General features: G+C 46.0%; 1 protein-coding gene across 1 annotated transcript in view; it reads left to right on the plus strand.

Moving 5' to 3' along the window:
- Window positions 1–25,817, plus strand: part of ARR3 (arrestin 3) — a 90,954-nt gene that overhangs the window by 19,256 nt on the left and 45,881 nt on the right. The window contains exons 4-8 of the mRNA XM_077307992.1: window positions 7,450–7,510; window positions 8,748–8,792; window positions 9,891–10,090; window positions 13,710–13,769; window positions 18,054–18,121. Coding sequence (XP_077164107.1) covers window positions 7,450–7,510; window positions 8,748–8,792; window positions 9,891–10,090; window positions 13,710–13,769; window positions 18,054–18,121 — 434 coding nt within the window. The remainder of the gene's footprint in view (window positions 1–7,449; window positions 7,511–8,747; window positions 8,793–9,890; window positions 10,091–13,709; window positions 13,770–18,053; window positions 18,122–25,817) is intronic.

Below are 25,817 nucleotides of genomic sequence, written 5' to 3' on the forward strand. Positions count from 1 at the left end.
ATCCCCAAAGGCTTCATCCATTTTAGCTACCAAAGCCTGGATGTTAGCCAGCTCGGGGGTGTCTGCAATTAACAGTGGTGTAGCCCACCGGGCAGCTGGCCCTTTAAGCAGGCTGATGGTAAAGCTGACCTTGCCCTGCTCCGTAGGAAACTCCTGGGGCCGGGCAGAAATAAACATCTTTACCTGGGCCAGGAATGTGGTAAAGGTCTCCCGGCTTCCCTCATATTTTTCTGGAGCCTTGAGAGGGCAGGACAGCAGAGCTGATTGGGCAGCTGCTCCAGCTGCTTGCTGCAGTCCCAACACGGCAGTGGTAAGCTGCTGCACTCTGGTTTCCAGGGCTTGGTTCTGCCCATTCAAATCAGCCACCTGTTGTTCTAGCAGCTGATGGCGGGCAGCCAAGTTGGCTGCTGTAGCTGGGTCCATCCTGGCTGGAGCTGCTAGCTCTGAATTCCAGCCGCAAGGATGAGAGAAGTGGTGGCTGCAAAGGGTGCTGCCCTAGCCGGGCACACGCAGGGTCAGTGCAAGGGCAAGCACAGTTACCAAGTCCAGCAAGTTCAAAGCGTGTACCAGAGAGTAGTCAAAAGTCCAGTCCGGGTCTTATCAGAAATTGTTAGCTGACGAAGTCCAAAGGAGAACCGAAAGAGTTGTCGGTTATCTTTACCAAGGTCAAGCCTGGAATCAGTCAAACAGAGCTTTGCCGAAGCATCAGGGAGCAGGAAACCAGTCAAGACAACGGGTGGACATGTGCACAAAGTTGCAGCCACACTGGGAAGCACTTCTGTTGTGCTTAAGAACAAGCTGAGCTGTCACACCAAGTGGCTGCACCTGGCACTCAGCCTCCCTCCGATGAATGAGCCCCACCTGAGCACAACCTAGCCTGTTGCTGTAGTCTAAGCCGAGCACTTTGCCTGCTTGTTGCCAACGTGGTCCTCCTGCATTCCCTCCTGCACTCTGGAGATGAGTCTGGGCTGTTCAGGGGTGTTGCTGCAGGCTGAGGTAATGCTGGTGCAGAGGGCATGGTGCTTGTCTGGCTGGAACCTGGTTGTGGCTCCCTATCGGGACTGGCCTCTCTAAGCAGCACCCTGCTGCTTTGCTCCAGCTCCTCCACTTCTTCCTCCGAGGGAGCTGGCAGAATGAGCTCAGGCAGTGGTGCAGAGGCACCCTCTGGAGAGGGAGCCATGACACCGGCAGACGGATCCATGTTTAAAGGGAGAAGGAGGCAGGAAGGTGTGAGTAGGTGGCAGCAGAGCTGGCCGGGAAGTAACCCGTGACTTCTTCGGGTAGTAAAAAGTTCCCTACACCAGCAGGCCCCAGCGGGAATGGTGGCGCTGCAGAAGCCCCACACCAGAGCCCGGGCGCCTGCGCGGGGGTTTCCTGAGCCTGGCCTGCCTGCTGGGTTTCTGTTGTCTTCGTAGAAAATTTTGAATCCTATTTTGATAAATAAGCAAGGAGAATCATAGAGTCGGAAGGGATCTCCAGGGTCATCTAGTCCAACCCTCTGCAGAATGCAGGAAATTCACAACTACCTGTCTACTCACAGTGACTTGAATTCCATGTCCAGATGATGCCTTGACTTAAAAAAACCAAATCCCTGATCAGTCTAGCCTGGAGGAAATTTGCCTTCTGACCCTAAAGCGGCCATGCAAGATAGGGCCACAAGAGCCAAGCTCAGATACAATCCCTTCTGCCAATCCACTTACAATCTGCCTAAGTTCACAGAATCAGCATTTCTGCCAAACAAGGAGAACTCACAACCACTTGAGGAAACCTGTTCTACTAAGGAACTGCTCTAATTGTCAGGGATTTCTTGACAAAGTTTAGCTGGAATAAGGCACGACACACCAATGTTGGAATTAAAAGGCTACAGATTTTATTACCTCCCCATGGGAGGGTTGGCGCAGCATGGGAGAGGGAGCCTGACCTAGCAGTCAGCAGACTGCACCACAACCTGCAGAGTCCAGAGGCACCCTGGGGACCCGTACCATTCCCAGCCAGGACAGCAAATCCCCTTGCCTACTGAAGTCCGACCTAAGGGAAGTGACTAATGCGGTGGAGCCAATGGGCATCACTCATTTGGCTGACCCCAGGCTCCCTGGCTAAACAAGCCCCTGGCCTCCCAGCTGGGTAAGCAACACTCGTTTACATGCCACCTCTTGCGGAGGTCCCAAACCCCAGGGAATCCGATCGCACACCGGACTCCCTGCCAACAGGCTCCATCCCATGCACACCTGCAGAGAATATTAACAGAGAACATCCACCTCAAACATTGACATAGGGTGGGAAGCTGCTCCGCGGCATTCTGGAGAAGAGGCTGGGACCGCACACATGGAGCCTTTATAGGCGCTGTGGTCGCGCCTCTCTGTTTTATGTTCTGCTTGCTGCAAGCATGGAACACGCCAGGGCTTCTGGGGCCTTCAGTCCCGTCCGCCTTCAGCCAGCCCTCCACAACGTCACCTGGCAGCTGCAGTGAGTTGTTGCCACACATTATTTGTTTATATTCATCCTTGGTTATAAGTCCCTCCTTCCATTTCCTAAATGAAACATTTTTGTTACTCAAATCTTTTGAAAGCTGTTTATGGAGCTACCCTGTCTTATTTAGGCTCCTCCCATTTTTCCTCCTCAAGGGAATTGTTTGTGATTGAGCCTTCAGTATTTCACATTTAAGAAACTCCCATTCCTCTTGGACACCTATCTCTGTAAGTTTTTTCCAAGCATTGGAATAACTTTATGTTGGTTAAGATTTGCTTTCCTGAAGTCCAGCCTATATGTCTGATTACATGCTGTTTTTCTCTTCCCCAATTCCGAAAACCACACGGTCACTACTACCAAGTATGCCCTCTGCATTCACCCCATCAACCGGTTCCTCTCTATGGGTGAGAATTAAGTCTAACATTGTGGCCCACTCCACCTTCTGCAAAATGAAGTTGTCAGCAAGACAAGTCAAGAATTTATAAGACTTTTCATTTTTAGCAGAGTTGGTCCTCCAGCAAAAATCTGAGAAATTTAAGAGAGCCAGTTTGGTGTAGTGGTTAGGACTGCGGACTTCTAATCTGACATGCTGGGTTTGATTCTGCGCTCCCCCACATGCAGCCAGTTGGAGGACCGTGGGCTTGCCACAGCACTGATAAAGCTGTTCTGACCAAGCAGTGATATCAGGGCTCTCTCAGCCTCACCCAACTCACAGGGTGTCTGTTGTGGGGAGAGGAAAGGGAAGGTGAATGTAAGCTGCTTTGAGCCTCCTTCGGGTAGAGAATAGTGGCATATAAGAACCAACTCTTCTTCTTCTTCTAAATCACCCATGTCCACTGTGTCCTGCCTCTTTGAGAATTTGGCCTAGTAGCATCTCATCCAAGTCTTCTATAGCAGACTCCCACCATAATACCACTATTATTTCTTACTCCCTTTATTTTTACCCAAAGACTCTCAGCTGAACTTCTACGCTCAGATACATGTACTTCCTCACAAATATATACATTCTTAACATATACTGCTACTCCTCCACCGTCTTTATTTGTCTGTCCCTTTTAAATAAATGGTGCCTCTCCATCCTAATATTCCAATTGTGAATGTTATCCCCCCCAATTTTCTGTAATGACTATTAGGTCATAGTTCACCTCCTCTATTAGTTCTTCTAGTTTTTCCTGCTTATTTCCCATAATGTAGGGACATTATAATAGTTCATTTGTGTGTTTCATGGATTTAGTCTTTGAATTTACCTGTAAGTTAATAATTCCCTGTGTGGTGTGTGCCATTCTCTGTAAATCCATAGGTTCCCATCTACAGTTCTTGTCATCAAACTAGGTTTTGAATTAATGTCTGACTCTCCCATTGGATTTACCCTAAAGTCCTCCTCACCAGAGCTTAGTCTTCACTATTTGGATAATGCACTTTCACTGTGCTTTTGTAACTGGATTTTCCTCTGCCAAACAGGAAAATCTACTTTTAAAGTGCATTGAAAGTGCACTGTGCAACATGTGCAGAATGGGCCAAGGTCTGCAAAATTTTTCTCAAACATATTTTTTCCTTCCGTTGAGAGGTGCAAATCATCCCATGAGAGAAGAGCCTCATCATGATAGTATAGGCCATGGTGCAAAAATCCAAACTTTGCGTGACGGCACCAGTGATGTAGCCAGTAATGTATTCATATTATTTTATTCTTCTTCCTAAGCCATGACCATTAACAGGGAGAACTAATGAAAACACAACCTGGGCTCCCAGGTCCTTCACCTTCTCCCCGAGAGCCACAAAGTCTCTTTTAATACTGCACCAGATAATGATCCGTGGGCTTTATAAGTCTTTCCAGCCTTTCTGTGACATCCTCGATGTGTGCACCAGGTAGACAATGTACCTCTCGACAACATAACCAATCTACATACTTTGGCCTCCACCCCTTTCAGAAGGGAATTTCCAATTACCAGCACCCATCCCTTCCTACACTGGGGAACAAAAGAGCTAATCCTCTCGTCTGCAGGGTTCCGTGGAAAATCTTTTGAGCTTTGGGGGAACTGCATGAATAGTCCTTGGGTCCCAACCATCTTAAGGTTTCTCTCCTTCTGGATAACACCAACATAGAAATAGTAGAAACGGTAGCCAAATTTTTATTAGCTGCCATTAAAGTGCATCAGGACTGTTGTTAAAGACAATTCATTGTATATTTATCAGTTCCTGGGTGGGGGAGTGGTACACTCAATATGCCAGCAAATTTGGAAAACTCAACAATGGCCACAGGATTGGAAAAGGTCAGTTTATATTCCAATCCCAAAGAAGGGCAATGCCAAAGAATGCTCAAACTACCACACCATTGCACTCATTTCTCATGCTAGCAAAGTTATGCTCAAAATCCTACAAGCTAGGCTCCAGCAGTATGTGGACAGTGAACTTCCAGAAGTACAGGCAGGATTTCGAAGAGGCAGAGGAACTAGAGATCAAATTGCCAACATACACTGGATCATGGAGAAAGCTAGGGAGTTCCAGAAATGCATCTACTTCTGCTTCATTGACTATGCTAAAGCCTTTGATTGTGTGGAGCACAACAAATCTTAAAGAGATAGGAAGACATCTTATCTGTATCTTGAGAAACCTATATGCAGGTCAAGAAGCAACAGTGAGAACCGGACATGGAATAACTGATTGGTTCAATAATTGAGAAAGGAGTTCGGCAAGGCTGTATTCTGTCGCCTTGTCTATTTAACTTGTATGCGGAGCACATCATGAGAATGGCGGGATTAGAGGAGTCACAAATTGGGATCAAGATTGCAGGGAGAAATATCAACAACCTCAGATATGCAGATGATACCACTCTAATGGCAGAAAGTGAAGAGGAACTAAAGAGCCTGTTGATGCGGGTGAAGGAGGAGAGTGCAAAAGTTGGCTTGAAACTCAACATCAAGAAAACGAAGATCATGGCATCCGGCCCTCTCAACTCCTCGCAAATAGTTGGGGAAGAAATGGAGGTAGTGACAGATTTTATTTTCCTGGGCTCCAAGATCACTGCAGATGGGGACTGCAGCAAAGAAATTAAAAGACGCTTGCTCCTGGGGAAGAAAGCTATGGCAAATCTAGACAGCATCCTAAAAAGCAGAGACATCACCCTGCCAACAAAAGTGCGGCTATGGTATTCCCAGTTGCAATGTATGGCTGCGAAAGTTGGACCATAAGGAAGGCCGAGCGTCAAAGAATTGAGGCTTTTGAACTGTGGTGCTGGAGAAGGCTCTTGCGAGTCCCTTGGACTGCAAGGCGAACAAACCGGTCAGTCCTAGAGGAGATCAGCCCTGACTGCTCTTTAGAAGGCCAGATCCTGAAGATGAAACTCAAATACTTTGGCCACCTCATGAGAAGGAAGGACTCCCTTGAGAAGAGCCTAATGCTGGGAGCGATCGAGGGCAAAAGAAGAAGGGGACCACAGAGAATGAGGTGGCTGGATGGAGTCACTGAAGCAGTAGGTGCAAACTTAAATGGACTCCGGGGAATGGTAGAGGACAGGAAGGACTGGAGAATCATTGTCCATGGGGTCGCGATGGGTTGGACATGACTTCGCACCTAACAACAACAACAAGGTGGGGTTTATGTATTTACCTTGTCGTTTACTTAATTTTGTTTTTATATCTATTTATTCCACTTCCAACTATAATACTGTTTTTATATGCCAATAAAGGATTTGGATTTGGAGTCCAGGATCACACCAAGGCTCTTTGTGGAGGTCACAGGTATCAACTGGAACTCATCGACAGCCAGGTGCTCTAGAATGCAGATTTCTGACTGGAACATGATGGCCTGCTCATATTACACCAGTTGCCCTGGCTACTGATTAGTCTCTGGATCCAATTCAAGGTGTTGGTGTTAACCTTCAGTGCCTTCAGTGGTTTGGAACCCACTTAGATACAGAACTGTCTCCCTGTTACAACCCCTCACACTCCCTTTGGTCATCATTTAGGATCCTCTTGCAGGTGACTAGCCCCAGGACGGCTTGGTTATCTGCCACCAAGGAAAGGGCCTTCTCAGTTGTAACCACTACCCTGTGGAATACACTATCAGATGACACAGATGCTCTGCTCATTTTAATTTCACAGGGCATGCAAAACAGAATTGTTTTGGCATTTGGAGATTAACCATCTTTGGGCTGTTTTAATAGTGGTATGGTGATATTTTATATGTGTTATTTGTTTTTATGTTGTTTTTAACCTTAATTATTAACCTTATTAATCCTAATGTTATAAAACACTAGGAGGCACTGAAAGTGTAATAGGTAAAGGTAAAGGTCTCCCCTCCTGTGCAAGCACCGAGTCATGTCTGACCCTTGGGGTGACGCCCTCCAGCGTTTTCATGGCAGACTCAATACGGGGTGGTTTGCCAGTGCCTTCCCCAGTCATTACCGTTTACCCCCCAGCAAGCTGGGTACTCATTTTACCGACCTCGGAAGGATGGAAGGCTGAGTCAACCTTGAGCCAGCTGCTGGGATCGAACTCCCAGCCTCATGGGCAGAGCTTCAGACAGCATTTCTGCTGCTTACCACTCTGCGCCACAAGAGTGAAAGTGAGTGAGGACTAAAACAAAATAAATAAAGAAATTTATGTTGGGATGGGGGGTAATCACTTGTATATTTTGGCTTGTTTTGTTGACCAGCAGCCCTGTCCACAAAATCCCATATATTGTGGACTCACATTATGTTTGAAATCTACAGCACAGCTCTTTATAAAAATTGTCTGCAGGCCACACAACCATTTTTGGATAGCTTAGAGCAGTGGTCCCCAGCCTTTTTATCACTGAGGACCGGTCAACGCTTGACAATTTTACTGAGGACAGGCATAATTGGCAGAGTTGATTTCCTTGTGGCACACAAACAAAACAAATTACTGGCATGACCTTAATATATAAAGCAAAATAAATGTGCAAGCAGTTGCAGAGTGACGTAACTCATTTTTTGGTTTCTGCCTGTTTTTTGATATCTAGTTAACCATTTACCTGGGGAAGCGAGATTTTGTGGATCATGTGAACTCTGTGGATGCTGTAGGTGAGTCTCATTTTATATGATATACCTGTAGATAAAGGTAAGGCAAATGGCTGACCTGATTGAAATGTGGAAAGCATTTTCCCATGGGACTACATATTTGCACCATCTCATTTGAACTGATCTACTTTCAGGGACATAAAGAGGACTGTTCTTTTGAAGGCTTATTGTTGATGGAATAAAATGGATGGGAAGACCCATAGTACGCTCACATTGGGTAATAAGGCAAGATATTCGGCGCAATTTGGGATTAACAGAAATGGCAAAAGTAACGGCTGAAAATGTAGGATTCCAGAACTGAGACCTCCCCCCACAACACTCAATTTTATCAGGAACCCCCCAAAATCCAGGATCTGTTGCTTTCTGCATTTCCTTTCTCTTAGGCTTTCCTTTCCCCCCCCCCCCCCCCCTGTGGTGGATGGTCTTTGTAGGGAACATATTTCAGTTCTTTGGAATTAGGTGGATCCAATAAATTGCAGATTCCTTGTTTACTGTGGTTTAGCTTTTGGGTTGGGGACTGGATTTTGAAATCTTTTTTTAGTGGTTTTTTATTAGTTGTTTGTTCTTTTGTTAGTTGTTTCTTTGATGTTTCTTGAGGTGCTTGGATTTTAAAATCTTTTTTTCTGGTTTAAACTTATTGTACCAATCTATTATATTACTATGTAAGTCACTGAAAGCCAGCATGCCAAGATCAGGGACTAATGAATTGAACTATCATCATCATCATCATCAAGATGCCTTTTAAATATATTTGTTGCCTGATTCTATAGGTGTGATAAAGGATTTCCTAGGTTTTAAAATGCTTCTTTTCTTAAAAAAAACTATTCTGTTTTTTTGTTCTTAAAAAGAAATTTGTTTGCTTGTATATATTTTTGTGGCTTGTTGTTTGACTTTTAAAAAAAAGTCTGGCCAATGGCACACCAGGAGCACCACTCCGGGGCACTGCCGACGTATTGCTGGTGAGCTGCATTCTCCTCAGCTTTCTGTGTCTCCATGGGGAACACAGTTCAGCATCAGATCAGCTCCAGAGCTGAAATGTGTCCCCATGGGGGGACATATTTCAGTAGGGCACCCGATCCACCACTGAAATGTGTCCCCTGGGATGAATGCAGCTGCAGCAAACAGGTTCCACCATAAAGGGGGTTGGTGAGAGGGGGTATTTTGCAGGAATTGTGTAAGAATGCACATTATACTGCTTCTGTTTTAGTTTTTAATCTGATATTCTTATATTTACATGCAGATGGGGTTGTCTTGATTGATCCAGAGTATCTGAAGGACAGAAAAGGTTGGAAAACCAAACATATACAATTTCCTTATAAATATATGAACATTCTGGGCCCAGGGAAGTTTGGTTGGCCTTGACCAGGGCCAGGGCTTTTTCGGTCCTGGCCCCAACCTGATGGAATGAGCTCCGGCACGAGCTGAAGCCCTGCAGGAGCGTCCAGTGTTTTGCAGGGCCTGCAAGAGGGCGCTCTTCTGTCAAGTCGAGGCCAGACCAGGAAGATCTGATGCCGCCATGGCAGATGAGGAAGAGAAGATCTAGAGTTTGGAGAGTCCACACAACTGACCATCATTGTGATGGCACTTGGGGTCGACACTTGGGGTCTCCCTGATACCTAGATGATACCTAGAAGATAGCTAGAGCTATGGGATTTTTGAACTGACACCGCCATAGAGATTTTTAATGGGTGTTTTAATGGGATTATATTGTATGTTTTTACTGGGGTTGTGTTTGTGACCCTCTGAGAGCCAGTTCACTGGGAGTGGCAGGGTATAAATTTAAAAAATAAATAATAAATAAATATTTAGAAATGTGTCCCACAAATAATTGGATTTTTTGGATGTGACCCAAAGAAAAGAATCAAACCCACCACTGCTTCTACTTTGAACTTTCCATTCTTCACTCAAGTTACTTAAAAGCATTTATTTCAGAATGTAATAATGATAACCTCAGTTGTACATCTTTGCAATCATATAATTTCAACAACAACAAAATTGATTTGAGTAACCTTTATTTGAAAAGTCCTGCAAGAGAGACTATATGTGAGGCTGAAGTAGCATTTGTATAAGGATAATTTTGGATTATTTGAATCTAAGGTTGTCATCTCATACTTGAAAATCTTACAATGCTACCCTTCTAAGCACATTGAATTTAGTGGGATCCCATTAGGATGCACAGTATTCCACCATGCCAGGATTAATTGTATGTTAAGAAACTTCTAATTCTGAACTCACTAATTATTTTGTTCCTTTCTCTGTCCCGTCTCTCCAACTCTGCCTTCTTCCTAATATTCTGTTCTATATTCTCTCTGCCCTCTTCCTCCTCCCCTTCCTCCTCCTCCTCCTCCTCCTCCTCCTCTTGTATTGTTCTATTATGATCTAGTGTATGTGACTCTCACTTGTGCATTTCGTTATGGCCGAGATGACCTGGATGTAATTGGACTCAAATTCCGAAAGGACATCTATATTCTCAGTGCACAGATGTACCCTCCTGTGCCAGACCAGGCACCCAAGAGTCTCACTACATTGCAAGAAAAGCTGCTGAGAAAGCTAGGACATAATGCCTATCCATTCACTTTTGAGGTAGGGAAGTTGTTGTGAAAAACTTGTACTATCCAACTGGAAACTTGTACTATCCAACTGGAAACTATCCAACTGGAAACTGCCATTAGCAATTACTATAATTAGTTCACTTGTATGGGGCAAACAGCAAAATGGTGGGGTGGGAGCCTTTGATCACTGACAGAGTTTTATTTCTCCTATGTTTTTGTGAACTACAACAGAATTCCAGGGGTTTGATTGGCTGTTTTGGCAAAGAATTATCATATGACAGTATGTGGATGTGTGACACTGTTTACTAATTTAACAGAATTAATTTTTGCTATATATTCCCACTGTCATGTAGGGAGTTCTTAGTCTGAGGAAGAGGGCTTGAAAGCTCTCGCCTTGAACAAATCTTTGTTGGTCTTAAAGGTGCTACTGGACTCTCATTTTATTGTGCTACTTCAGACCAACATGGCTACCCATTTGAATCTATCCTTGAAGAATCAAAGTCAAGAAGTGCCAACAGGGAATATCTAGAGTCAAGGTCATTGCTGCTGTCTAGGGTTGTTAGGGAGTACAAGAACAAGAATGCAGCATCAGGCAACATTAGAAACTAAAACCAAAATAGAACTGAAACCAGAAAAACCCAACTAGTAACAATTAGGACCTTCAAAGGTAGAAAATCTGTACTATTGTTAAAATGATATTCCTTTTATTGTGCACAATTTTTAAAAAACAACTTTAGGGATTAAAAACATATTCAGCCCATCAACTATTGCAAACCAGTATGCTGTGCACTATGTGAACCACTAGAAGCATGTGTTTCGGCCCTTATAGGGCTTTCTTCAAAGGTCTGGTTTTAACACACACCAGTTCTTATCACATATAGAATATGTACAGCACCCAATAAAAGCTCCAAAATAAGAGCTGTAAAGTATCAGAGTCACTAAATGAAAGAATATATCTAGTTTTCAGTCATTAGCTCTCTTCCAAAGGCTGCCCAAAATTTTCAATGGTGTGTTTCCTTATTAGTGCATGCATGGCAATGAGTATGGAAGATGGGGGCAGAATTGTTCTCTCTTGCCCCAGAGGGACAGACCAGAACGAATGAGATGAAATTAATTCAAAAGAAATTCCGTCTAAACTTAAATGGACTCCGGGGAATGGTAGAGGACAGGAAGGCCTGTCAGGAAGAAGTTCCTGACAGAGCAGTTTCTCAGTGGAACAGGCTTCCACGGGAGGTGGTGGGTTCTCCATCTTTGGAAATTTTTAAACAGAGGCTAGATAGCCATCTGACGGAAAGGCTGATTCTGTGAAGGCAAAGGGGTGGAAGGTTACAGTAGATGAGCAATTGGGATATGAGTGTCCAGCATAGTGCAGGACACTATGACCCATGAGGTCCCTTCCAACTCTATTATTCTGAGAGTCTATGAGTGAAGTGGTCCCATCCCTGCCTTACAGTGGCCCAGGGGAGGGGGGGAAGAGTGCTCAAGTCAGCTTTGAAGTGCTTTGCTGCACTGCAGGGCGGACTAGGACATTCATTTTTTTTTTTTTGCACGAAGGTGGAATTGCCTGGAACACAATTCCACCTTCCTGCAAAACACCACAACAACCCTCCCCTCACCACATGGCAGAACTATTCTGCTGATGCCTTGTTTCCCAGGGGGACACATTTCAACACCAGAGCGGATCTGGCACTGAAATGCATCCCTCATGGGGACACAGTAAACTGCAGAGCTTAATGCTCCACAGCACTGCACCAACAGCGGCCCAGCCGTATGGAATGAGCCAGATAACCTAGGAAAATTCTTAAGGGGTGCTGCCATGGTGGTAGCCAAGAACAATCTGAGCAAAGCCTCAGTGGCTCTCGCAATGTCACAAAGGGTGCAGTTTAGACCAGATTGGAGGCTAAGCAAGGCAAGGTATGGGGTGAACTTACCCCTGTCATTGTTAGTTTGCTTTGAGCTAATTAGCCCTGGTAGTGCTGCTAACACCAAAGTGGATGTTTGGCTCACAACTCAAGGGCTGTTTTATCATTCAAGTCAGCTTGCATTTTCAATAATGTCTTCTTGTTACATAAATTTTTTTTTCACTGGGTACGTACAGTTATTGATCCAAGAAGAAAAGTGATGTTGTTGTTGTTAGGTGCGAAATCGTGTCCAACCCATCGTGACCCCATGGACCCCATCCTCCAGGCCTTCCTGTCTTCTACCATTCCCCGGAGTCCATTTAAGTTTGTACCTACTGCTTCAGTGACTCCATCCAGCCACCTCATTCTCTGTCGTCCCCTTCTTCTTTTGCCCTCAAGCGCTCCCAGCATTAGGCTCTTCTCCAGGGAGTCCTTCCTTCTCATGAGATGGCCAAAGTATTTGAATTTCATCTTCAGGATCTGGCCTTCTAAGGAGCAGTCAGGGCTGACCTCCTCTAGGACTGACCGGTTTGTTCACCTTGCAGTCCAAGGGACTCATAAGAGTCTTCTCCAGCACCAGAGTTCAAAACCCTCAAAACCCTTGGCCTTCCTTATGGTCCAACTTTCGCAGCCATACATTGCAACTGGGAATACCATAGCCTTGACTAAACGCACTTTTGTTGGCAGGGTGATGTCTCTGCTTTTTAGGATGCTGTCTAGATTTGCCATAGCTTTCCTCCCTAGGAGCAAGCGTCTTTTAATTTCTTTGCTGCAGTCCCCATCTGCAGTGATCTTGGAGCCCAGGAAAATAAAATCTGTCACTACCTCCATTTCTTCCCCATCTATTTGCCAGGAATTGAGAGGGCCGGATGCCATGATCTTTGTTTTCTTGATGCTGCGATTCAAGCCAACTTTTGCACTCTCCTCCTCCACCCGCATCAACAGGCTCTTTAGTTCCTCTTCGCTTTCTGCCACTAGAGTGGTATCATCTGCATATTGCTCCCTGCAGTCTTGATCCCAATTTGTGACTCATCTAACTCCTCATCTAAAAGTGATAATGTATCAGTATTTTCCAAACTGTGTTCTAGGGAATCCTGATATTCCTTGTAAGTTTATTGACTATCAAGGGGCGACTAATGAAGGAAGACGCAAGTCCTGCTGGCAGTAAAATGGCCGCAGCCTTTTATTGCCTCCCCTCAACAGAGGGCTGGCACCATAAGACCGGATAAGCAATCCTGGACGCCTCCAGCCGTGCGGCTGCTCGTCTCTTGTGCTTCCGTGGTGCTCGAGGTCCCCGCCTCACTCCCAGCCAGGAGGGCAGGTCCCGCTGCGTCATGGAAGATTCACATTGGGAGGCAACTTGTAGGGGACCAGCGGGTGTCCGCCTCCACTGGTATCCCCAGCTGCCTGGCCACAGGCCTCCCAGCTGGGTGGGCTGCGCCTTTCATGTGGCAGCCTTCCATGACAATAAGTTTATTGTCAGGGAGAACAAAGTTTAATATCATTGTGTGCATGCCAACTTCTATAGTATCTGATGGGATGCACAGATGACACATGCTGAATGTTAAATTAAGGCAGAAAGTTTGAAAAGCATGGGGTGTTTAATCGCAAAACTAATTCTAACTGAAGGTAGAGCCTAGTAAATAAGAAGATACTTGTTCTCTATGTTTGCTTCAATAAATTCTTCAATAAATTCTTCTTCTTACCCTATCCACCTATTTATCACAATCATGTTTATCATGTTCTTAGATTGCAACCAATTTGCCCTGCTCTGTCACTCTCCAGCCAGGACCAGATGATACTGGGAAGGTAAATATAGTCTGTTTTGTCTGATGCCTATTATGCATAGGCATTTTCCTTTGCTTTCACTGTGCATGTCTGTTGAGGTTTCTTTGTTGTTCAGTGTTCGTTTTTCTCCTGTTTACAAAGTTGCCTTTTGACTGTTGTTTTTCTGCACCTTTCTACCCTGGCTTCCTACCTCCAGATGAGGCAGTGCCTGTCATGAATCCCGATTAATGCCTCAACTTTGACCTCCGTCTCAGTCTCTCCCGGCTGGTTATCATTGTCATAAGTCGCCCTCCAGTTCCTCCTTTGCATACCAAGGCTGCTCGTGGGGACTCCTTATCTCTTCCTGCTTTCCCTTGACCTTGCGGGTCTGAGTGAAGACTCAGCATTCGCAACAACGCAGATCCAAGGCCAAGCCAGATGATTCCCCTGTGAAACCTTCATTCCCCACCTTAGCGATCCCTCATTTCCCCCCCCCTCCTTTAGTGAACCCCTGTATAAGTACCCCCGGGCTTTATGGATCCTTTGCCTCTGCCAAAACATTTGCTCTATGAACTTTGCAAGTAGAAACTTCTGTATCACTCTGTGTAATTAAGACTTTTCCTTTGGATTTACACTCTGCCTGTGATCTCGGGAGTCTTTTTACCACAGACGTTACTGGTGACTTCTGCCTGGTTCCTGACAGTGCCACAGAGACACCTAGGGCAGTGGTTTCCAACCTTTTTATCTCCGGGGGCCGGTCAATGCTTGACAATTTTACTGAGGCCCGGGGAGGGGAGTAGTCTTTTGCTGAGGGACATCACCGCCGCTGCCTGAGCCCCTGCTCCACTTGCTTTCCCACCAGCACCCCTGACTTCCCACTGCCCGCTGGGGGGCGCTGCCAGCAGCAGCTGCGCAATGCCATGCCGAGCGGGAACCCCAATCATGGCGGCCGATGGAGAGCACCAAACGTGGGCTGGCAGCAGGGCAGCCCCTGAGGCTGCAGCTGGGGAGGAGGACGAGGAGGTACCGACTGATCTATGGACCGCTACCAGTCCCCGGACCGGGGGTTGAGGACCACTGACCTAGGGCATTTTATGTCCCTCCATATGTAGCCCAGGGTGGGGGAAGTAGCCAGGCCTGGAAGGTCCAAGTCTTCCCTGCAAGACATACCTGGGCTGACATAGGCCCTGGTGGCACCCGTGGCAGGGAAGGGAATGCCAGAATAATCTGTCATGGGGCAAATGAGGACCTGATTCAGCCCAGGTCTGGCCCTGACCAGGCCCAATGCCAACATCATCTGGAATCAGGGATTAGCCCTGTTATGTCTGTGGGCATTTGGCCGCTGATGCAAATGAGGGCTTCTTCCAGCCAAGGAACTAACAAATCAAAGGAACCTATTAAGGTCCAACCCGATCGCTCTGCTTAGAGCCAATCCGATTGCTCTGCTTAGGGCCAATCAGAGGCAGCAGCAGGCTGCCTGAAAGGTATAAAAGTGCATGAGTTTGCCTGTTTTTCCCTGTTCGGTATTTGGAATTTGTTGCTGGAGTTGCTAAATAAAAAGAGCTGTTCTGAAGAATTGGAGTCTGTGTTCACTGAACCCGCAGACCTAATAAGCCCCACCACCAGCTGGGCACTGGCTTGGCCTTTCTCCCTCATGTGGAAAAGGTCTGAAAGTGCATCTATGCCAATTCCCCCCCCCCTTTTTTTTTTTTTGCTTCCAAGCCAATGGTCATTCAAAAGCATAGATTCCCCCAGTTTTTCCCCCACCCTTTTGCCACACATCAAAAATAATTATCCCCCCACACTGAGGTAATTTTGCCCACTCTGTACCTTCTGCCATCCTCCCCTCTTCATTTATGTATAAGCCCTTATTTTCCACTCATTTTAAAATTTTACAGTTTTTGGACAAGTGCACAAATCCAGCAATATGAGATTATTGCTAGTCTTGGGTAGCTGGATTTTTTAAGAAATTAAATGACAGGGGTAAAGTTTAAAACGAACTGAATGAGATTTAATTCCCTGCTGGTATTGATTTGAAAATGGGACTGAGGCAAGGCAAATAGTAACATACCCAGTGGGGGGGGGGAGGATTTCAGTGTTGCATGCAACTAAAATTAAAGACAGAAATTGGGATAGGAAGCTTAAAGCATTGAAAACATTTTTTTCTTAATACTTTCGTGAACAAAGTTTTTTGGGGAACTATTTCGCAGTATCTGGAAACCTAACATTAAAATGGCTGTGGAGGTACTGCTATACTTAAGAATCACTTAGATCAATCTGTTTGGAGGACAGAGTGCAGTGTACACAGAACAAGCTTTTGAAACCTGCCAAGATCAGTGGGCAGGATCAAATAAGAGAATCACAAAGTGAAAACTAAGCAAATTTGCAAGTAAGAGAAGGAAATTAGTGCTAATATGCAGTTGCACTATGGCATTGGCAAAAATGAAATATTAAGTAACAAATACCCTGCATTTAAGAGCCTCTTGTGGCGCAGAGTGGTAAGGCAGCCGTCTGAAAGCTTTGCCCATGAGGCTGAGAGTTCAATCCCAGCAGCCGGCTCAAGGTTGACTCAGCCTTCCATCCTTCCGAGGTCGGTAAAATGAGTACCCAGCTTGCTGGGGGGTAAACGGTAATGACTGGGGAAGGCACTGGCAAACCACCCCGTATTGAGTCTGCCATGAAAACGCTAGAGGGCGTCACCCCAAGGGTCAGACATGACCCAGTGCTTGCACAGGGGATACCTTTACCTTTATCTTTACCCTGCATTTATTGGGATGGTAGCCAAAATATTGTTGGCTATTCTAAGTTATAATCATTTCATGAATTCTGTAACCCTTTAAATGTCTATATTTTTTTACTATGTTGTCTTATATATGCCAATAAAAGAATTCTGATTCTACCTTGAGCCCAATGAGAGAGGTGGTCTAGAAATGAAATAATAATAGTGCTCGGCAATATAAAAAAATAGGACTTCACAACAACATGTCAGTTTCAAAAAAAGTCCTGTAATTTCCACATCAGGATTGCCCCCTTTGCCTGTATTCCTTTCTGTTCCCTTTCTTTCAATGAACTAATGCTAAATTGCATGTGCATAACCCGAACCACAAGCATTTAAATGGAAGGTGCTTTCTGCAAAGCTGTGATAAGGTAATTGTGAACAGATAATTAAAAACTTTGGACACTATCTCCCACATGTCACAAGTGACATTCCACCATGATTTAGGAGCTGTTTTTAAAATTGTAGCTGCAGAATTAATATACTGGTGTGTCAGGTGGGCACAGAGGTGAGGAAGGAAACAACATGAACACATTCTTTTCCAGAGATAGCACTACACCATTAGAATTGTTCCCCTTTGAGACTTACCGACTCCTACTTTTGTTTCCATTTAATATGAAAGCAAAAACTGGAGATTATTAGGTTTAGGAGTTTCTGGGTGGAACTGGACCAGATATTTTAACTAATTAATTGTAATTTTGGTCTGAATGACCATAAAATAAAGATTGATTGATACTAAATAATTTGATGGTTTCCTAATCACTGTCCAAATCCTGTAAAGTAAAATTTGGCAAAGATATTGAGAATTAAAAATTGTTGGTTACCTGGGTGTAAACTGCACAGAGCTTTTATTCCAACCCCAGATCGATTCAGTCCCTGCCCTCTACACAGAATGTGATTTCCGTTTGGATTTTGGGCGATTTTAATTTTCCTTCTGCAGCAAGAAGGATTGATCCGGAGTGACCCTACCTTTATTGTGCGATATCTCAGATGGCTTTTAAGCCTGAATATCCAGCTTGGGAAAGAAAGCTCTGGATTGGGAAAGAAAGCTCCGTGGTAGAGAACCTCTGATAGGCTACACCTGGTCATGTGACATGCTTGCCTTAAAGGAGAAGCCCCTAATTTCTCTCAACTTCTGTCGGTCCTGGATTTTTCCTCCCTCCTCTGCCTTTTTCGATCCTCTCCCCCTCCCCTCCAAGAAAAGAAAGAGGCTCCCTGCCTGGCTCCTCTCCCCCAACCCTTCAAGAAAAGAAAGAGGCTTGGATCCTCCCCACCTTCTGAGCCTCCCTAACCACGTGCAGAAGACTTTCCTGTTTCAATGGGGAGGGGGGGAGGAAGAATCGAGTTCAAAGCGATCTGAATTCAACAGGATTGACAATGGAATAAAGAAAGTACGTGCAGACTCTGCCCTGGGCTCAGATTATAGGTTTTAACTAGTCCTGTCCATTAGTTCTCAAGATCTGACATATGTGTGATTGCAGGTTCTTAGAACATGAGGAATTATTTGTCTCAAAACATTTGTAACCTTTATTTGTATATGTTTTTCTTAGCCTTGTGGTGTGGACTTTCAGGTTAAAGGATTTTGTGCTGAAAACTTGGAAGATAAAATTCATAAGAGGTAATCTCATTCCTTCATTTCATAACAAACATTCTGCTGTTTGATTCACGTGGATAGCCATGTTAGTCTGAAGTAGCACAACAAAATTTGAGTCAATGGCACCTTTAAGACCAACAAAGAAGTATTCAAGGCATGAGCTTTCTTTTTTTTTAATATAATTTTATTATTTATTATTATATAAAGCATTTACAGAACAGTAAAAGAGAAAAAGTGACCAGCTGATATGGTTTGCCATCCTCTTTTAACATACATATTCAGTTCCCATAGCATATTAATCCTAATCTAGTTTTTACCATCTTTCTTAGCGAAAAAATTGTTAATACATATGAGAGTATAATCTGTTATAAGAATATATTCTATTATTATCTTAGGTGATATAAAGTCAGTCCCCTTCATATATTGGCCCTGACCTAAGAGTTACTGCTGCTGTCTTGTTAATACCTATGAAGTATAGTTTGCCATCCTCTTTTAGCATACATATTAGCATACATATTCAGTTCCCATCACATATTGATCCTGATCTAGAAGTTATTACCATCTTTCTTAGCAGAGTAATTATTGATACATATGAGAGTATAATCTATTATAAGAATATATTCTATTATTGTCTTAGGTAATATAAAGTCAGTTCCCTTCATATATTGGCCCTGACCTAAGAGTTACTGCTGCTGTCTTTCCCACAGGAAGCCAAGAGAGTGCTCCACTGTTCATCACATTCTTCAGGTGGTCGCAGAAAATGAAATTGTGTTCTTTTCCATAATGTCGCCTGATGGTTCCTGCATAGAGTATTTCTGGTTGCCTTCCTGTCAGGGCCAAAGAAGTCTCTTGCTTGATTCTTGCTTGCAGTCGCCTTTAAGTAGGCTCTTTATACTTTGTCAATCCGGATCTCTTCCTCTAGTCGCACAGAGATATCTCCTGATAGCTTCCTGCGTGCTGTCGCCTTTGAATAGACTCTGTTTATTTTGTTGATCCAAATCACTTCCTGCTCTAAATAGACTTCCAGGTTTTTGGTGCTTTCCTTCCTTAAATCTGTTTTCCCAAGTTCTTCCAAGGTGCTTTTGATTTTAACGTCCCTAGCTCTCTGAGAGCCAGTTTGGTGTAGTGGTTAGGAGTGCCGACTTCTAATCTGGCATGCCAGGTTCGATTCTGCACTCCCCCACATGCAACCAGCTGGGTGACCTTGGGCTCGCCACGGCACTGATAAAACTGCTCTGACCGGGCAGTGATATCAGGGCTCTCTCAGCCTCACCCACCCCACAGGGTGTCTGTTGTGGGGAGAGGAATGGGAAGGCGACTGTAAGCCGCTTTGAGCCTCCTTCGGGTAGGGAAAAGCGGCATATAAGAACCAACTCTTCTTCTTCTTCTTCTTCTTCTTCTCTGCCCCTCCTGTTGATTAACTTCCGGACATTGAATTCGCATTTGATGTATTGTTGGCTGAGTTGTGTTTTCATCAGCTGTTTTTTTCAAACCGTCGGTTCTATTTTATTTATTTATTTATCATACTTCTATACCGCCCTCCCTGGAGGCTCAGGGCGGTTTACATTATAACAAAGAACCTTACATAAAACAGTCTGTAAAACATATACATCTGAAGGTGTTGTCCGGACTCTTGACTTCTGAGTCAATGAGGCAGCTGGTGTCATTTTGATAGGCTTTCTGTTTTCAATGACTTTGGTGTGAAAGGCTTCCTCCCCGCCGTAGGCTCCGATAGGCACAGCCAATGTTGTCGTCTCGACGAGTGTTTCAGAAGAGATGTGTAGTTTTCTGTGCAGAGTTGGGGTAGGTGACACAGGAATACAGGTGCAATGTAGGTCAACGTCTCCTGAGGTGCTGAGGGAGCTACTCTGTTTCTCCCAGTTTGCCTTCTGATCGGAAGGTAGGGGTTTATAGTTTTTGGTAGCAGTCACGGTTTGTCTTCTATGGACATGGCTGCATTGTTGTTCTCCAAGGTTGTCTGGAATACTGTAGCTCCCAAGGCAGATTCAGGTTCCTTTGGAAGTGGGGCAAAGCGTTCCAGACATGGGTTGACATTGGGTGTGTGAACCCTTTTTGGGAAAGTTGCCGTGAGAGCACTTGCCTGAGTCGGTGTCTTCCAACGGTTCTCATGCATGTTCCCGATGACGACCCATCCAAGCTCTAACCTCTGGGCATGTGGGCTGCCCCGTGGGCCAGTCACTTGTTCTAGACATACCAGCAGGTCTGGAATGTCCGTTCCGAGGAGGAGCAGGACGTCTGCTTCAGGATCCAGAGCAGGAATGTCTTTTGCAACTTGCCTCAGGTGAGGATGATAGCTCGCTACTTCAGGTGTAGGGATCTGGTTGCGATCGTCTGGGAGTGTGTCACATTCTAACAGTGGTGGTAGACGGAACCGAACATTCCCATCGAATGCCTCGATCTCAAACCCAACGGCTCTCCTCCCAGCCATGCTCTGGACTCCAGTGCACGTTCTCAGAGAGTAAGGTGTCTCTTTGCCTTTGATTCCGAAGAGTTTGAAGAAGGCAGGACTTGCAAGTGAGTGAGTGCTTTGGCCATCAAGGATCACGTACATTTTTATGGCCTGCTCTGGCTGGTTGACAGGATAGACCTTGGCCAAGCAGATCCGATGGCAAGATCTCTGATGAAGAGTGGTGTCGCAGACCTTTAGGCAATGGGTGCTAACGGTGGTTTCCGGAGTTGTCCCAGGGCTGGTCTGAGCCTCTGTCGTGGCAGAAGGGCTGGAAGGCCGTTGTGGTGAGGCAGAGTCTGGTGGACGCAGAGCGGCTGGATGCCTGTCGCTGTCGCATATGAGACACTTGACGGCGGCACTGCAGTCCCTCGCCATATGTGAGTTGGAGTCACAGCACTTGAAGCAGAACCTGTACTCTTTAAGCAAGGCCTTGCGTTGCTCCAGAGATTGTGCTCTGAACTCTCTGCACTTGTTCAGGGCATGTGAGGTTTTGTGAAAGGGACAAGTCGACTTTTTCTTCATCCCTCTGGCCTCTGATTCCACCTGTTCTGCTGACTGGGTGTCTCCACACCCTACTGTTAACCCGGAGACATCAGTCTTACTGACAGACACGATTTAACCCTGTTGTCTGACCCGTCATCTTGGACATCCATGACTGCATGCCAGTATGGAGTGGAGCATGAGTTAGCATGTTCAGCAACAAAGTCAACAAAGACAGAAAAAGGTGGGTACTGGTTACCATTCGCTTTTCCATACTTGGTGATCTTTGCGAGCCACTTGCGGTCCAAATCGTCAGGTAGCTTCTTGATAATTGGTAATTGCGATGAAAATTGATCAAGGCATGCAAGTCCTGGTAGGGCAGGGCCAGCCTTTGCCCTTGCTGTCTCAATGAGCAGGGTTGATAACTTCCAGAAACTATAGGTTTCCTTGGGACCCAACTTGGGAAAGTTGCGTAACTGTTGAGGAAGTGAGGTTTCCACCCCCACCGACGTACCGTATCACCAGTCCAGTTGAGTCCAGGCCAGCTCCAGAGCAGATACAGGATCTGCCAGGTTAGCCCTATAAATGCCCTTTACGTCATCAGCAGATTCCGTTCCTAACCAAGACATCAATAGGGTAAGCTCTTCATCTGCGCGCAGGTCCTTGTCATTGATGGCTGTTTTGAAGGTGTGCTTCCACATTATGTAGTCATCTCCTTTATCGTTGAACTTCTGTAAACCAATCTTCTCCAAGTCCATCCTTTCCCAACAGATGGTTAACTTCGTCTCTAGTCATTCACTGGGGGGAGGGTTAGTAGCAGCCGCAGGGATGGTTCCCATGATGCCAGGAGGAGGGACAATGCAACCATGTGCACAGACTTGTTGTGTAGTCCCAGGTGGGTTGCTTACAGATGTGACCGGTGGTAGGGTAGGTGCTGGTGCATGAGTGGATGATGACAGAGGAAAGCTGTAGTCTTCAGGTACTTGCAGTGGTAGCCCATTTGATTGGAGAGTCCCAACTGGATGCATAGACGTGACAGCTGGGTATGTGGGTGCAAGGTGAGGCAGCGCCCCGCTGTGTGCTAGACATACCAGCAGGTCTGGAATGTCCATTCCGAAGAGGAGCAGGACGAGGCTGCTAGCACGAAAGGTTGGGAAATCTCTGCAGTTCTAGGTATGAACTCCTTGGCACTTGCGTGGAACTGGACTGCTGAGGTTTGATGAGCTCTGATAGGAGGCGAGGTCATTGGGATTGTTATCTGAGCTTTGCCAGTTGGAGGTGATTCCAGTTTCATCTCATTACTACTCTTAAGGAGGTTCTGAAACTGCACATACTCCAGACTCTTCCTCTGCTATTCCTGAAGGGTCGAAGTCTGGATTCCTTTTTTGGAGTTCCTTGTCTAGAACCATGGCACAAGCTTCGTGCTCTGCGGCTTCCTGCCAGCACTTGAGCGTTTCCAACTTGGCCCGAAGAGTTTCTTCTTCTTGCTCCCTTGCAATCATCTCTCGTGCCTTTTGGGCTTTTACCGCCGGCAGCTCTGTTACCGCCGGCACCTCTTCCTCTTGTGCCTTTTGGGCTTTCACCATTGCCACTGCGACATCCGTCTTGGCTCGCACTGCTCATCTGCCAGGGATGAGGTCCTGGAACTTTGTGATGTGCGGCTTGCATTGCTTGAGCGTTCAGTGTACTTTGACTTTGAATGATGAGACAGCACAACTCTTGAAGTCGATTAATGTTGTGATGAAGCAGGTTGAGAGGATGCAGGTTTCAAATGGTAAGATGCTGACCTGGAATGATGCAAGGATGGTGCGCTTCGCCGTGGGGAAGCTGCCTAGTCCATGCCTGCCAGCTGCATACGATTGAAGAAGGTCTCCAAGGCTTTTTCATAAGCTACTGTGTGCGCTTGGTTCCTCACCTGGATGTCTTCCGCCTTTTCGTGAGCATACGGGTCTTTCATTCGATGTAACATGGAGAGAAGTTTCTCCTCTAGCTGCTTTCCCTTCTTGAAACGCTCTTCTAACACCCTTTTTACATGATGCAGGGAGTCAGAAGTGGTCTCTGCGTTGCTGCACAGGATTTCTAGCGCTGACCATGTGGATTCATGGCGTACGTTGAGCTTGCTAACCTCCTCTATGAGGTACTTTTCCATAATGGCCATAGGAGACCGGGTGTCTCGCAAGGCATAGGGGGCCGCCCCTACCTAAACAGTGCCCTCTACTAGAGGGGCTGATGGGTTTTGGTCCAATGCAGGTACATCTGGCATTGCATCAGGATCACTGTTTTGCCTGTCCTCCTGTATTGAATCTGGGGGAGGCTGTTTTGCATGGTCTGAGGATCCGGCCATCTTCTGTCACTTGGGGGAGAAGCTTGCTGGCAGCTTGCAGAGAGCTATGAGTGTGCGTTGTTTTCAGTGACTCAGGCTGCTTCTGAGAGGAAGGGGCTTTTGCCTAGCTCCGAGGCGATTTCCCTGTGTACTCTATATAGAAAGCAGTCCTTTAAGGCTGGATTTTAGGCAGACCCATAAGATTTGCATGCAGAGGTAAGCATTAAGGAGCAGTAGCTGGCTGAATCAGTCCTTTGAAATGTAAATTTGGCAAACAGGGGCAGCAGATAGCAGAGCACAGGAGAATGGAAACACAGTACCTTAGACTAAATCAGTTCCTTTTGCAAGCACAGAGACAAAGATGCATTTTCTTTCTCCTTCAAGGCAGTTTGGGATTGCTTTAAGAGAGTCTCTGGATGCACAACAGACTGAAAGTGCATTCCTCCTTCCCAATAGTTGCTGGTTGCTGGAAATACTCCTTTACTTTGCTCAGCAGACAGAAAGGAACACTCTTTATCACTCTTCCGTCCCACAGCTCAGGTGGCTGCAGAGCTGCTTCCAGAAAGTGTTCAACTCAAACCAAACGTTTTTAGGTAACTTTAATTAGGCATCACTTACACGATTGCAAAGGTTCTTCTAAGGGAAAAGTGATTCTTTATAAGTTTGGGTAGGTGAAAAAGAGTGAGGCGTCCATCTGCTGGGTATGGCTGAAGACTAACAAAGAGTTTGGAAAGAAAGAGGAAGGGGTATTTTCCTGCCTTGGCTATTACCAGGAAATTGGGCTTAAGTTCCAATCGCATTTGAGGAACACAGGAAAGAGCAAGCCTACTACAGTACCCAGCATCCTTTCTCTTAAAGCAACAGGGGAGAATATCTCCTGTTTCTCAGTACTCCAGCCAAAAGCTGCCTGGCTGGACAGAACAAGAGCTGAGTTTGATTCCCGACTCCTCCTTCATAAACAGCCAGCTGTTGGAAAGGGTACTGGCCCTCCTACAGCCACCATCATACAACCATGCCTACAAGGGTCACCACTGTCCCCACCTTCCCATTCAACCCAACATCTTCCAAAGGCCAGGCCAGGAAGAAGAAGAGTTGGTTCTTATATGCCGCTTTCCCCTACCCAAAGGAGGCTCAAAGTGGCTTACAGTCGCCTTCCGTTTCCTCTCCCCACAACAGACACCCTGTGGGGTGGGTGAGGCTGAGAGAGCCCTGATATCACAGCTTGGTCAGAACAGTTTTATCAGTGCCGTGGCGAGCCCAAGGTCACCCAGCTGGTTGCATGTGGGGGAGTGCAGAATCGAACCTGGCATGCCAGATTAGAAGTCCACACTCCTAACCACTACACCAAACTGGCTCTCAGGGGGGGATAGGCTGTCATGTTCCTCCTACCCCATTTCCTAAAGGCTGAGCCAGGCAGGGAAGGCTGTAAGACGGCTACCTCTTTCCCACCCCTCCTTCCACATCTCCCAAATGCCAATGGGGAAGGCCATGTGGGCTCCCTCCTTCCCACCCACCCCCAGGCTGCTCTAGGAAGTCCATAAGGGATGGGCTGCCTTTTTTGCACCCATCCCGCACTTGCCTCAAAGGGTAAGATGGGCAGGGAAGGCTTGGGAGGGGGTGTGAACTTACTCTTTCCATCTCCCCACATCTCCCAATGGCCAGGCTAGGTGGGAAAGGCTACTAGATCCCCCCAGCCCCTCTGAGGAGCAGGTGGGTGGGGAAAAGCAAATAACACATGGCCATCTCCCTGGGGAAGCATTGTAAGCTCAGGTCCTATTAGTGAGGGCTCCTCAGAGGAAAAGCCTTGCTGGGAGCTCCCAGCTTCCCCCAAGGCTCAGCTGGATGTGAATTTACCCCATCCAGATGTTCAACAGTCAGAGAGCTCTGACCAGTAGGAGGGAATGGAGCTGCAGACAAACTACATTTAGATTCCAAAGTTGTTGCAGAAGTTCCTCATTCCTCTGCCCAGCCTCCAGCTGCATCTCCCTGGCTTGTCAGATCACCTGGTTCACCTGGGTCAATTAAGCAATGCCAGCTATGTGCTTGAAGACAGTTTCAGTCTAAAAGGCACCACACCATGTTAGCAAGACAGTTGCTGACTGCAAAAAACTATGGGTCATCACAGAGTAACAACTGATAGGCTACTGACAGCCAATATTAACTTGAGACTGGGACACCTGATGCCCTTGGACTGCCTGAATGAACTCTTGATTCACTGGACTGTTAAGATATTCATTGCATTCTATCTATCCCTTGGTATTCTTTTTCAGAAAATTTGATTCTCTCTGCCTTCCTATCAGCTTGTCTGTGCTTCCTTCCAGCAGAGAGCTGAAACTTGAGACCAACACAGGAGGCAGCTAGCTTCCCTCCATTGCCTGGGGGAGACAGAGGGTGGTAAGAGTCTGAGAATGGGGCAACATAAAAGCAACAGGGCCTGTCAGAGAGGC

Source organism: Paroedura picta, chromosome 13 (genome assembly GCF_049243985.1).
Source record: "Paroedura picta isolate Pp20150507F chromosome 13, Ppicta_v3.0, whole genome shotgun sequence".
Taxonomy (NCBI): Eukaryota; Metazoa; Chordata; class Lepidosauria; order Squamata; family Gekkonidae; genus Paroedura; species Paroedura picta.